General features: G+C 33.5%; 2 protein-coding genes across 12 annotated transcripts in view; one reads left to right on the top strand and one right to left on the bottom strand.

Moving 5' to 3' along the window:
- CSN2 (casein beta) overlaps positions 1–12,457 on the bottom strand; it is a 183,136-nt gene that overhangs the window by 104,826 nt on the left and 65,853 nt on the right. The gene's annotated exons all lie outside the window — the stretch shown is intronic.
- PRR27 (proline rich 27) overlaps positions 1–12,457 on the top strand; it is a 46,845-nt gene that overhangs the window by 10,464 nt on the left and 23,924 nt on the right. Inside the window, exons 1-5 of one of the 9 annotated variants that reach the window (XM_078002652.1) lie at positions 3,458–3,499; positions 5,619–5,642; positions 5,730–5,771; positions 6,929–6,955; positions 7,209–11,503. In XM_078002652.1, coding sequence (XP_077858778.1) covers positions 8,289–9,461 — 1,173 coding nt within the window. In that variant the 5' untranslated portion in view covers positions 3,458–3,499; positions 5,619–5,642; positions 5,730–5,771; positions 6,929–6,955; positions 7,209–8,288 and the 3' untranslated portion in view covers positions 9,462–11,503. The other 8 variants (XM_078002655.1, XM_078002649.1, XM_078002654.1 and 5 more) reach the window with 8 other exon arrangements.

The raw sequence follows: 12,457 nt of genomic DNA, 5'->3' as shown, positions 1-12,457 counted from the left end.
TAGTATTAGGTGTTAATTTTAGAGGCTTCCATCCACCAATCTCAGCTATATCTCTTCAACTCAAGGGAGTTGCTTATTCTCTTTAAATGCTTCCTTTCTCTGCTGCAGTTTGTACATTTGTTCCTCATCATAAGGTGAGATAATTATAGGGTTCATCTCACTCTTTTCCCGTCTCTCAGGAATCACCATACTGCATTTCTTATTCTATAATACAGGAAAATTACTGTATCATATATTGTGTTATTTGTCTAGTTACTGAAAACAGGAGTTAAGTCCCTGATATGCAATTCCGGGTTAAAGCTGAATTCCAGAGTAAAAGTGTTCTGAGGTTTTCACAAGGCCCTAAAAGTTCTGCATTATTTGGCCCCTTTTTTCCTCCAATCTCAGGTTCACAAGATTTACTTAACTGCAGCCACACTGTTCTACTTGTTATTTTTAAACATGCCATGCATTATCCTATTTTAAGGCCTGCACTAGGTTGCTCTTCTCACAGCATTCTTCCTGGTTTATCCACTTATTTCTTTACATTTTTACTCTTTTGCTCAGGAAGGTTTTCCTGGCTTTGCTATCTGATATTGAAAACCCTGTCCCTACCGAAACTTCTCATTTCTTTTTTCAATTCCGTTTTTCCCTTAGTATTTATCACTATCAAACCAACTATAGATTACTTAAGTATCATGTTTATTGGTCTCCCTTTCAGTTAAAGTCCATAAAGCCTGGAACTTTTCTTTTGTTCATGGCTCTATTTTATGTGTTCAAAAGAGTTCATGGCACATAGTAGGTTCTCAGTAATTCTTTTTAAGTCAAATATAGTTAAATATTAGCACCTATCCACATATAATTTTTATATTTTATTTTAATTAAATGTAAAAAGCCAGACACCAACTGTATAAGGAATTGTGTTTGTATGAGAATCGCAGGATATTTTCACAGCTGTGTCCAAATTTTAACCTGATGTTTTAAAACAAAAGTTTATCATGCATTTTCAGTGAGAATTTGAGAGAGCGAAATTCTTGGTCACAGAAAATGAGGAGTCACAAGACACAAGAATTCATGGTATGCTCAGGAAAGGGTCTGAATGAGGCATAAAGAGTAGCAAGAAATGGGGCACAAATATTTGCTATGGAAAACTGGGTAACAGGAGAGAAGGAAATAAAAAAACACTTATCTTAAATCAAAAAACTATTTCATGGATGAGCCTACATACAAAATACAGCCAGTTATTATGTCTTATAGCACCCTCATTTCGTGTTATCATGTTCTAAATCATACTGTCCTAAAGCACTCCTTGGAATTTGTGGAACAAAAATCAAGAAAAAAATTTCTAACCATTCTGACTTCTCAGAATTCAAGTGCCTTTTTAGGTATTTTAAACCACAGAATTACCATATTATGGAGGAACAACATTTAAATAGTATTAAAATAACCCGCTGCAGATTATCCACTGTGTAGTCCACTGGTCTTCCATTTGGGAAACAAGGTAGTGTCTTCGTATATTATTTTTCTTATATTATGTGTTTATAAAAAATATTTTAAAGCTTATTATTCTTCTGTACAATAAAAATGCAATTTTTTAAGGTGTCAATACCAACATACCATAAATTGCTTAAGAAATATTTTTATTTATTACAAACTTCTATGTTATTTTTTAATAATACAATTAATACGCAGACACTGAAAATTGCTTATTATGACACAGTCTTATAAGTACTAAGGCTATGTTCTGAAGTCATGACCAAGATAATTAGTTTGTATATGGCCCCTGAACCACTTTCTCCATCTGGAAATGAGAGGCAAAAATTCTGACATTACATAGTTATTCTGAAGATTACAGATAATAGTAAAATGTCTAGCACAATATTTGCCATAGTTGTTGCTTAGTAGTTACAGCTATTTTTAATTTCCTTTCCCAAAATATTAAGAATATGTCTAATTAAGAACTAACGGTTTTCCATGTTTTAATTCTTTCATCTATGTAAAACACTATTGAGAAGTAAAATTGATAGGAAAACAGCCATATAAAATATATTATTTCGATATTTGATATAAAGATAATGAAATATGCCTTACAATTGTGAACAAAGCTTTGCCTATAAGAAATATGCTCTATACGTATTTATTATTTGCATCTTAGAAGAATAAATATTTCATCAACTATATGGTATCATTGTTAATGATTATTTCATCAACTGTATGGTATTATTCAATTCAAGGGTGAGATATTTTATACTATATAATTGAGAAATTATTCAAAAACTATGCAATAAAAACATGAAGACATAACTTAGTGCCTGTATAAACACACTCTCTGTATTCACAAAGGTGTAGATCATAAGCACATATTGTTATCATTGAGTAAGCTTTAAATTATCCTTTAAAAATAAATTGTAAATATGTACTCTATATAAAGAGTTACATATATCAAAAATACTTTAGAACAACTTTAATATTTACTTATTCATTTAAACATAAGGAAGAGAAATTGACTTACGGGTATTCAGAAAACCTTGTGGATTTGTTTATATCAATAGTATGAGACATCAATCTAGCTGGAAGAGAGCTTAGAGATCGCGTAGTCAACTCACATTTATTAAATGCATTAAATAAGGTACGGTGATGTTCAGTGGCTTACTGAAGCTTTAGTGGCCAGTCCAGGGTTAAACTGAGACCTGCCGGATTCCTTATTCCCAATCCAGTGTTAATTCCACCTGCTATTTCCTACTGGGGAGTCAGGCTGCATGTTGACTCCCTGAAATCTGATTTTAAAAGGAGTTCCGGCCGGGCGCGGTGGCTCAAGCCTGTAATCCCAGCACTTTGGGAGGCCGAGATGGGCGGATCACGAGGTCAGGAGATCGAGACCAGCCTGGCTAATACGGTGAAACCCCGTCTCTACTAAAAAATACCACAAAAAACTAGCCGGACGAGGTGGCGGGCGCCTGTAGTCCCAGCTACTCCGGAGGCTGAGGCAGGAGAATGGCGTAGACCCGGGAGGTGGAGCTTGCAGTGAGCTGAGATCCGGCCACTGCACTCCAGCCTGGGCGACAGAGCAAGACTCCGTCTCAAAAAAAAAAAAAAAAAAAAAAAGGAGTTCCTGTTTTTTTTGTTTGTTTGTTTGTTTGTTTTTTTCTGATAATCATTCTTCACAAAATGCCTATCATTGGAGATTAACCCCAAGAACCAATGATATTTGAATGAATCTTCCACATTTTACCAAACATGCCTTTAAATTAGTTCTGTTGAAAAAAAAAGTCTCTTTCAAAATAAACTATTATATTCATATTTATATTTGTGAGCTTCTCAAAAGCAAATGCTTTCAGTCTTCATGATCTTTTCTCAATCATGTGGTATAAAAATAATCATAGATAAATAAATAAAAGAATGTATAAGTTTTGGAATTATAAATTATGTGATTAATTTTCGATACATGTTTTTGCAGGACCAAACAACTATGAAGTTCTTCATCTTTACCTGCCTTTTGGCTGTTGCTCTGGCACAGCATGTAAGCATACTGGGACATATAGTGATATCCATTCTTATTTAAATATATAAGAAGAATGAACTTTTTACTATATGCAGAAGATTCAGTCATTAATAGTAATAAACAGAGACTAAATATGTGACCTTTTAATCCATGATCAATGGCATTATTGACTCTACCTTACAACAGAGTGTTCAGGCAAATAATCTTTCTACAAAGTGACTTCACTATAGTATTGGATAGGCTATATGTACAGGAAAAAAAGCAGGAATTTTCCTCTATAATATGTTGAAAATTCCTGGAGGGATTATTTCCACTCTGCAGCACATTTCTAGAAGTGTAAGAAAGCCTCACTACTATAATTGGGGATTCCAAAAGTAGCTGCAATGAAGTAACAGAATTTCAACTCTCTTGATAAAAGTAATTAAGAAGCCATGATGATAAAATATACACAAGGACATGTTACAGAGGATAGAGTAGGTAGCTCTAGACCTTCAGTGGCAACTTTGTAAATTATTTGCCAAATAACCCAGTGAGGATATAATAATGATATTCATGTCACAAGACTGTAAGTATGTAATAGACAATACCTATAAAAGTGCTTTGCATACATGGATATAGATACATATATATACATACATATATACACTTTGTACTACCGGTAATTTTAATCTTTTAACATTATTAGCACCCTCATTCTCAGGAAAAAAATACTCACATGCCCATCTCATTCCCGCTCCAACATGTCACTCTTCCCATAAAGTCACCGTTTACTTTTACAGAGCTCAGTGTACTCTTTTATAATACACATCCCCATATGTAAGAGATATATACACGCAGGCATTTGTGCCTTCTTAAATGTGTAGCCAACTGAGTAAATCTAAAGTGAGAATTTCATTTTAAATATGAACAAGTTGGTTTAAAAAGGGGAAAAAAAACACAATGCTTTAATAATCAATAATATGCAGGATCAATAATTTCTTCTATCTTATGCTCTACTGGCGGTTACCAGATGTAACCACTCTCTTTCCTCCACTTTTAAAAATTAGATAGTTGGCCTCAATTGTTCCATTTAATAGACAAAGACACTCAGCTAAAAATCAAGGGACATTTGTTTCAGAGCTTTCCGGGGAAATTGAGAGTAATGTTTTCATTGTTTATTGACAATATTAGAAACAGAGATAATTTGTTAAAGGAGGCCTCATTTCATTAAATTTCCAAGAAGCAGTGTTATAATATTTTATTGCCATTAAACAGTAGAAACAAAGATTCACATTGGTATTTTAAATTAAATTTGTGTTTGTTTTTTGTGACTTATATAGGAGATAAGGCACTCCTCCTCTTCCAGGGAGACAAGGCACTTTATTATGAAAACAATTCCTGCCACATAATAGCATAAATGTACTGGTTAGTTTCATTTTTGTGATCAGTAACAGCAGAGTTATAGAATTATGGAAAATTTGAAGTGTAATTTTTGCTTGAACGTATGGGGAGAATAAACCAAAATGCATGCATCCAAATGTAACAAGATTAGATCTGTGCACTTTTCCACTTGATTCTCTGGTAATTATCCAATAATGGTGATATTAGTATGGAAGTAATAGTGAGGACTCAAAATCTTGTGAACATACTGACAGGAGTCCATTACATATTATTAGGGAGAAAGGGGCTCAGGTACACCTACATCTATATTAAGTGCTTATTTCTAAATGCCTTCTTGCTCATGGCTGCAAACAAGATGTCCAAAGCTCTTTAAGGTTGGCCAAATAATTGCCCTGTTATGCTACTATATATTTCATTTAGAAATCAAAGAGAGAAAAACAAAGGAAAGAAAACCGTGCAGCAGACAAATAAAATTATTCCTTTGCTGTTTGCTGTTAGCATTTGCAAAAATATTATATCCAGCTTATCCCACAACTATATTAAGAGTTCAAATTAAATTATTTAACTAGCGTATAATAATAAGTTAATTATCTGAGGAGAGTAAAATTTTTGGTCAAATTCACTCTGTAATTCAGGAAAATACCAAGTATTTTATCTTGAGCTACTGTGTAATGGGTACAGATTGATACTAATTTGGGTAGTATGAATAAAATATTTCAAAAATAAGTAATCAAATATATTAATTTATTTTTCTAAGGAATCTGCCAGCATCTACCAAGAAGTAAGTCATAACTCCTTACATTAAATATTTTAAAATAATTTATCATTTTTATATAGCTATAAAATGAATATTATTTATTTTTTTCAGAAGTTTAAGCCAAACAATAATATGGTCTTCCAAATCAGTCAGGTAAAATTCATTTGTTAATGTTGTGTTTGATTAACGGGGTGTATTTTTATCAATTGTAAATTATTTTCCGTATGAGTATTATTTTTTCATCTCCAAGTGTAAAGTGAGTGATGTTTTTATTGTCTTAACTGCTATGAAATTAGGTGAAAGGATCACATGAAAACGTATTTGTGGCCCATTTGTGAACCAACTTTTCAAAGTGTCATCTCTTTGAATGGAGTTATTTATGATCAATCATCTACTCTTCACCTCACTAATTCTTGACTTTTTGGATGACCATTTAATGTATTTCTAAAGGATTATTTTATGCTAAAAAATCTATATAAGAATTATGGAAAATTAGGTCTCTCTTGAATCAGGATTTCAATCAATTCCAATTTTGTTTTTGGAAGGACATTTGCTCCAAATTCTAGCAAGTATAAGACCTTGATTTCAAATCTAATCTTTAGTAAAGTTGAAATTAGCATACATTAAAAGTATACTTGTTATAAGAGAAATTTGAAAAATAGGACAAAAGCATGCACTTGTCCTAATTCAATGAATAATTCGATTGAAGCATATTAATTTGTGCAAGAATCAAGGAATCCACTAAACACTTCCAGAGTTATTTCCAACAAAGAATAGAGACCCAGTAATTTTGTGATTTTTAATTCCTTCAGTTAATTTTTAATATTTACCTCAAAATTTTCTCTTTTAAAATTAAATACATTTATTTTTAATGAAAACTTTTATAATCTCTCTGCAAATCACAGGTTTAAGTCCTAATTATGTATTTCAAATATACATTAAAATGTTTACAGTTACTTAAAGTTAAAAATAATTATCCAACTATGGACTAAATTAATTTTGTGTATTCAATCATTCATTTAACAAATATTATTGAGGAAGAAATGTATCCAAAACAATATTCAAGGCTCTGAAACACCACAGTAAGTAAATACAACAAGCAAAATCCCTCCTTCATGGTGCTTACATTTGAATTTACCACTGTTAGCACGTTTATTATGAAATGAACACTTTCGATATAATTCATTCAAATCCATAAAATGAAAACGAATGCTTCTCTTTGTGGTAGGTGGGTTTTCTCTTTACACTCAGTAGAATATACCTTGTAAACAATGCTACAGGAATAATATGTCTAATTCTTTTTTAACTAGGAAACTGCAAATAAAATAGATACAATGGTGAGATATTTTTATTCATCTAAATTATATTTGACAATATGTATACCTAATGTTAAATACTAATAATAGTCTGTAAAACATCTGGAATATTTCTCTTTTAATAATCCAGAAAATAATTTCATAATTTTTAAAAATTATAATTTCAGCCTGCATCCATTCTTTTTATTCCCTTAAATTTGCCCTTATTCTCATAATGGAGATACTTCCATTTAAATAACAGATAATGTGAATCCCTCCCATTTGTTTTCCAAAGGTGATTCATAATAAGAACTTATGAAACCTGGCCGGGCGCGGTGGCTCAAGCCTGTAATCCCAGCACTTTGGGAGGCCGAGACGGGCGGATCACGAGGTCAGGAGATCGAGACCATCCTGACTAACACGGTGAAACCCCATCTCTACTAAAAAATACAAAAAACTAGCCGGGCGTGGTGGCGGGCGCCTGTAGTCCCAGCTACTCGGGAGGCTGAGGCAGGAGAATGGCGTCAACCCGGGAGGCGGAGCTTGCAGTGAGCTGAGATCCGGCCACTGCACTCCAGCCTGAACGGCAGAGCGAGACTCCGTCTCAAAAAAAAAAAAATAAAAAATAAAAATAAATAAAGAACTTATGAAACCTATTTAGATCCTTCTTTTGGTGTTTAGTACAATGATTAGGTAATTAATGTGGAATATATCTAAGGTAACTACTGCTATTCAAGCATTCAATTTATTCTTATTACCAAAATATTTTATTTATATTTTCATTTCAATTTATCAAGCAAACTTCTAGCAGTTCATCTACTGAGATAAGATATGGTTTCTTTTAAAATCAAAGAAATAGCAGCTTTCTAATAGTATCATACAATAGTTTGATAATTTACATCTAAACACTCAAAGGGAGAAATGGAAAAATCACATACATGACTCAAAATTATTTTGAGTGGCTGAAATTGACTATCTTGAGAAGAAGAATTATTTATTCTGCCCTATTCTCTCTGCAAATGCATACATGGCTCTACAGGAAATTGCATTCCTGTGCAAATTAAGAGCTTGCCAGTTTCCTTCACCATCATTTCTCTTTGGAAACCCTCTCAATATTGTCTAGCACAGCAGCTCTCAAACGGTAGCTCCCAGATAAGTAGCACTATCACACCTGGAAAACAGAAACACAAAATCATAGGCCTCACAGCTGACGTACTAAATCAAAAACTCTGGTTTGGAGCTAAGCAATCTGTATTTTAGCAGGGCCTCTAGGGGATATTGATACACGTATACTTTGAGAACCACTTTAAAAAAGATTGATAGAGCTACCAATGAGTTTCTTCACAGAATTGGAAAAAACTGCTTTAAAGTTCATATGGAACCAAAAAAGAGCCCGCATCTCCAAGACAATCCTAAGTCAAAAGAACAAAGTGGAGGCATCATGCTACCTGACTTCAAACTATACTACAAGGCTACAGTAACCAAAACAGCATGGTACTGGTACCAAAACAGAGATATAGGCCAATGGAACAGAACAGAGTCCTCAGAAATAATACCACACATCTACAGCCATCTGATCTTTGACAAACCTGAGAGAAACAAGAAATGGGGAAGGGATTCCCTATTTAATAAATGGTGCTGGGAAAATTGGCTAACCATAAGTAGAAAGCTGAAACTCGATCCTTTCCTTACTCCTTATATGAAAATTAATTCAAGATGGATTAGAGACTTAAATGTTAGACCTAATACCATAAAAACCCTAGAGGAAAACCTAAGTAGTACCATTCAGGACATAGGCATGGGCAAAGACTTCATGTCTAAAACACCAAAAGCAACGGCAGCAAAAGCCAAAATTGACAAATGGGATCTCATTAAACTAAAGAGCTTCTGCACAGCAAAAGAAACTGCCATCAGAGTGAACAGGCAACCTACAGAATGGGAGAAAATTTTTGCAATCTACTCATCTGACAAAGGGCTAATATCCAGAACCTACAAAGAACTCAAACAAATTTACAAGAAAAAAACGAACAACCCCATCAAAAAGTGGGCAAAGAATATGAACAGACATTTCTCAAAAGAAGACATTCATACAGCCAACAGACACATGAAAAAATGCTCATCATCACTGGCCATCAGAGAAATGCAAATCAAAACCACAATGAGATACCATCTCACACCAGTTAGAATGGCGATCATTAAAAAGTCAGGAAACAACAGGTGCTGGAGAGGATGTGGAGAAATAGGAACACTTTTACACTGTTGGTGGGATTGTAAACTAGTTCAACCATTATGGAAAACAGTATGGCGATTCCTCAAGGATCTAGAACCAGATGTACCATATGACCCAGCCATCTCATTACTGGGTATATATCCAAAGGATTATAAATCATGCTGCTATAAAGACACATGCACACGTATGTTTATTGCGGCACTATTCACAATAGAAAAGACTTGGAATCAACCCAAATGTCCATCAGTGACAGACTGGATTAAGAAAATGTGGCACATAATACACCATGGAATACTATGCAGCCATAAAAAAGGATGAGTTTGTGTCCTTTGTAGGGACATGGATGCAGCTGGAAACCATCATTCTTAGCAAACTATCACAAGAAAAGAAAACCAAACACTGCATGTTCTCACTCATAGGTGGGAACTGATCAATGAGATCACCTGGACTCGGGAAGGGGAACATCACACACCAGGGCCTATCATGGGGAGGGGGGAGGGGGGAAGGATTGCATTGGGAGTTATACCTGATGTAAATGACGAGTTGATGGGTGCTGACGATTTGATGGGTGCAGCACACCCACATGGCACAAATATACATATGTAACAAACCTGCACGTTATGCACATGTACCCTAGAACTTAAAGTATAATAATAATAAAAAATAAATAAATAAATAAATAAATAAATAAATTTAAAAAAGAGTGAATGAAGATTTGGGTTAGGGTTTGTGTAGGTCACCAACCCGTGAAACATTCTGTGGTGGAGACCCTGGTTGTAAGAGTACCCTAGAAGAGCAGGCAGTGTCATCGTGGATTACTGTCCAGTGCCCCATGACCTTGGACAAAGCCTAAGTTCTTTATAATCAGTGCCTTAGGAAGCTTGCCTTAGTCTTTCCTTAATTTTAAGTGTTGATCTCAATCTGAGAGCCTTAAGCCATGTCTGTCATTTCAACAACGAGCATGTAGGGTTTAGTTTACTACACCTCACCAGGTCTATTTTGCATATTTTTTGTCACCTGCCTGTACTCTGTAGTCATATGAAATTGACTGAAAAATGTTAAATTAATAAAGCATTCAAAATAAAACATATTTTAGTCCTTTTATTATGTTGACAGAAAAAGTCCTGGTGATAAATAATGTAACATATGTAATTCTTAATAAATGAGAGTATCTTAGTGCTAGTGGGTTGGACCCTGAATAATTACTCACCCCTAACTTTCTCCTAAAATTATGTAGAGACAATTATTACTATGTCATTGAAGTAAAGCTATTTATCATTTTGCTCCTTTAGGAATCTGCAAAAAAATTAATATAATTAGTAACATTTTCATTTTGTATTTCTCTAATATGTCCTTTGGGTTTTAATAGAACAATGAACTGAATAAGGAAGAAAAGATCGACTTAAAGCAGCTGGTAAATTTTTCACACAATGTATTATTTCAAGTAAAGGAATATATTTTACAATTATTTCTTCTTCCAAATGATCACATCATTTCTTCTCAATGAAATATTTAGCACCACATTGAAATGTTTAACACCACGTTTATGATAAAGTTACTTTTTCCTGTTGTAGTTACTGTGATACATAAATACTATGTTAACAAATATATCTGGAGTTATCCTTTAAGAAAAATGAGCAATCCAACTAAATTTGGAAGAATTGCAAACATAATAATAAATTATTAGGCTATTCATGGTGGTTCATACCTGTAATCTTAGCACTTTGGGAGGCTGAAGAAGGAGGATTATTTTAGGCCAGGAATTCAAGACCAGCCTAAGCAACACAGCAAGACCTCAACTCTCAAACAAGAAAGAAAAGAAAGGAATTAAAGTGATCTAATGCAGATATCACCATAGTTTAACAAACACAAAATTCATCACTCAGCTCTATGAAGTAGCAACAGGAATTTATAAGCTTTTCTCTACTCTCATTCTAAGCCATAGGAAATCACATAACTCATCCTCTGTGGGCTAGAGAAATGTGCAGTGCAAAGAAAGAGGATAGGCTTCAGAGTCAAGTGATTTCCCTTCCAACTTCAGCTCTCCAAGTTATTATTTAACCTCTCGACCTTATATTTTTCTCAACTGAAAATGAATTTAGTAATACTAATCCTACAGGTTTTTATGAGGATGATGCTAGATAATACAGGTAAGTTATATAATCAATTGCTTGAAAATTTTCTAAGATGTACCAAAAGTAGCAATTTTTATTAAATGTATACACAGACAAAAAATCCATTTTAAATCTTGGGCATGTTAAAGCAAGATCTCTAAAATAAAACTATTTTATTTTTAGAAAATTCTAATTGCCCTAATAATCTTTTTTATACTTTGCCTAAATAAATTTAATTGTATTCTTCCCTTGTTTGTTGTAATCATGTGTCCATTTAACACTTATCCCCAAGCAATACAAAAAACACGTTTTACATACCTATTTAATTATCGTCTGCATGAACTGGAAATTCTTCAAGAGTGAAGATACCATTTTAAGTGATTCCACCTTTAATTTCTACAGGAATTTTTGGTTAAGTATTCACAGCAAAATCAAAGTAGAAACATAATAGAAAATTTTTCAGATGCACATATGTGACAGGTACTATAAAAACCACTCTTCATATTTCAATCGATATAAAACTTCAAGGTACGTGATGCTTATGAGAAGTAAAGCAACCAGCCCAGGGGAAAGGGAATGTAAACTGAGATGTCCCTACTTCAACTGCAAAGCTTCTTCAACTGGATGTGGAAAAATGAATGAAAAACTCAGACAAATTTCTTGATAAGCCTCCACTTCCCTTCACACACATTCTTTTGCTTTTTACACTCAGCAAAAAGCTTCACTTCAACAGAAATACTAAAATAGCCACATGATTTCTTTAATTCTAAAGTTCACTTTCTGAATGTAAGCACTATGATATTGAATTTTATACTGAAAATGTTTTTCCTTGGTCAATCTGACATAATTTATATATTATGTTAAAAAGTTTTAATTTTGCTCAGATATGCTCTGAGCCATGAAGAAGATTCAATACTAATATAAATATTGATCATTTTCTTCCTTTACAGAACAAAATCAACCAGTATTACCCAGAGTTAAGCTTTCCCCAGTATCTTCAGGCTTCTTACCAATCTCAGATGGTTATGAACCCAGGGAATCAAATTAAGACAATAACCTATCCTAATAGTCCTATTCCAGTGAGCTTTGCATTGTTTGCTTCTTTCTTACTTTCTTTTGAAAGAAGACATTAAATTAACCAGAGGGAAAATGTTCCAATCATTTTGAATGTAGAAATTCAAATAAATTTAAATAATATTT

The sequence above is a fragment of the Macaca mulatta genome, chromosome 5 (genome assembly GCF_049350105.2).
Source record: "Macaca mulatta isolate MMU2019108-1 chromosome 5, T2T-MMU8v2.0, whole genome shotgun sequence".
Lineage (NCBI taxonomy): Eukaryota > Metazoa > Chordata > Mammalia > Primates > Cercopithecidae > Macaca > Macaca mulatta.
This window is presented reverse-complemented; position numbering and strand designations above follow the sequence as displayed.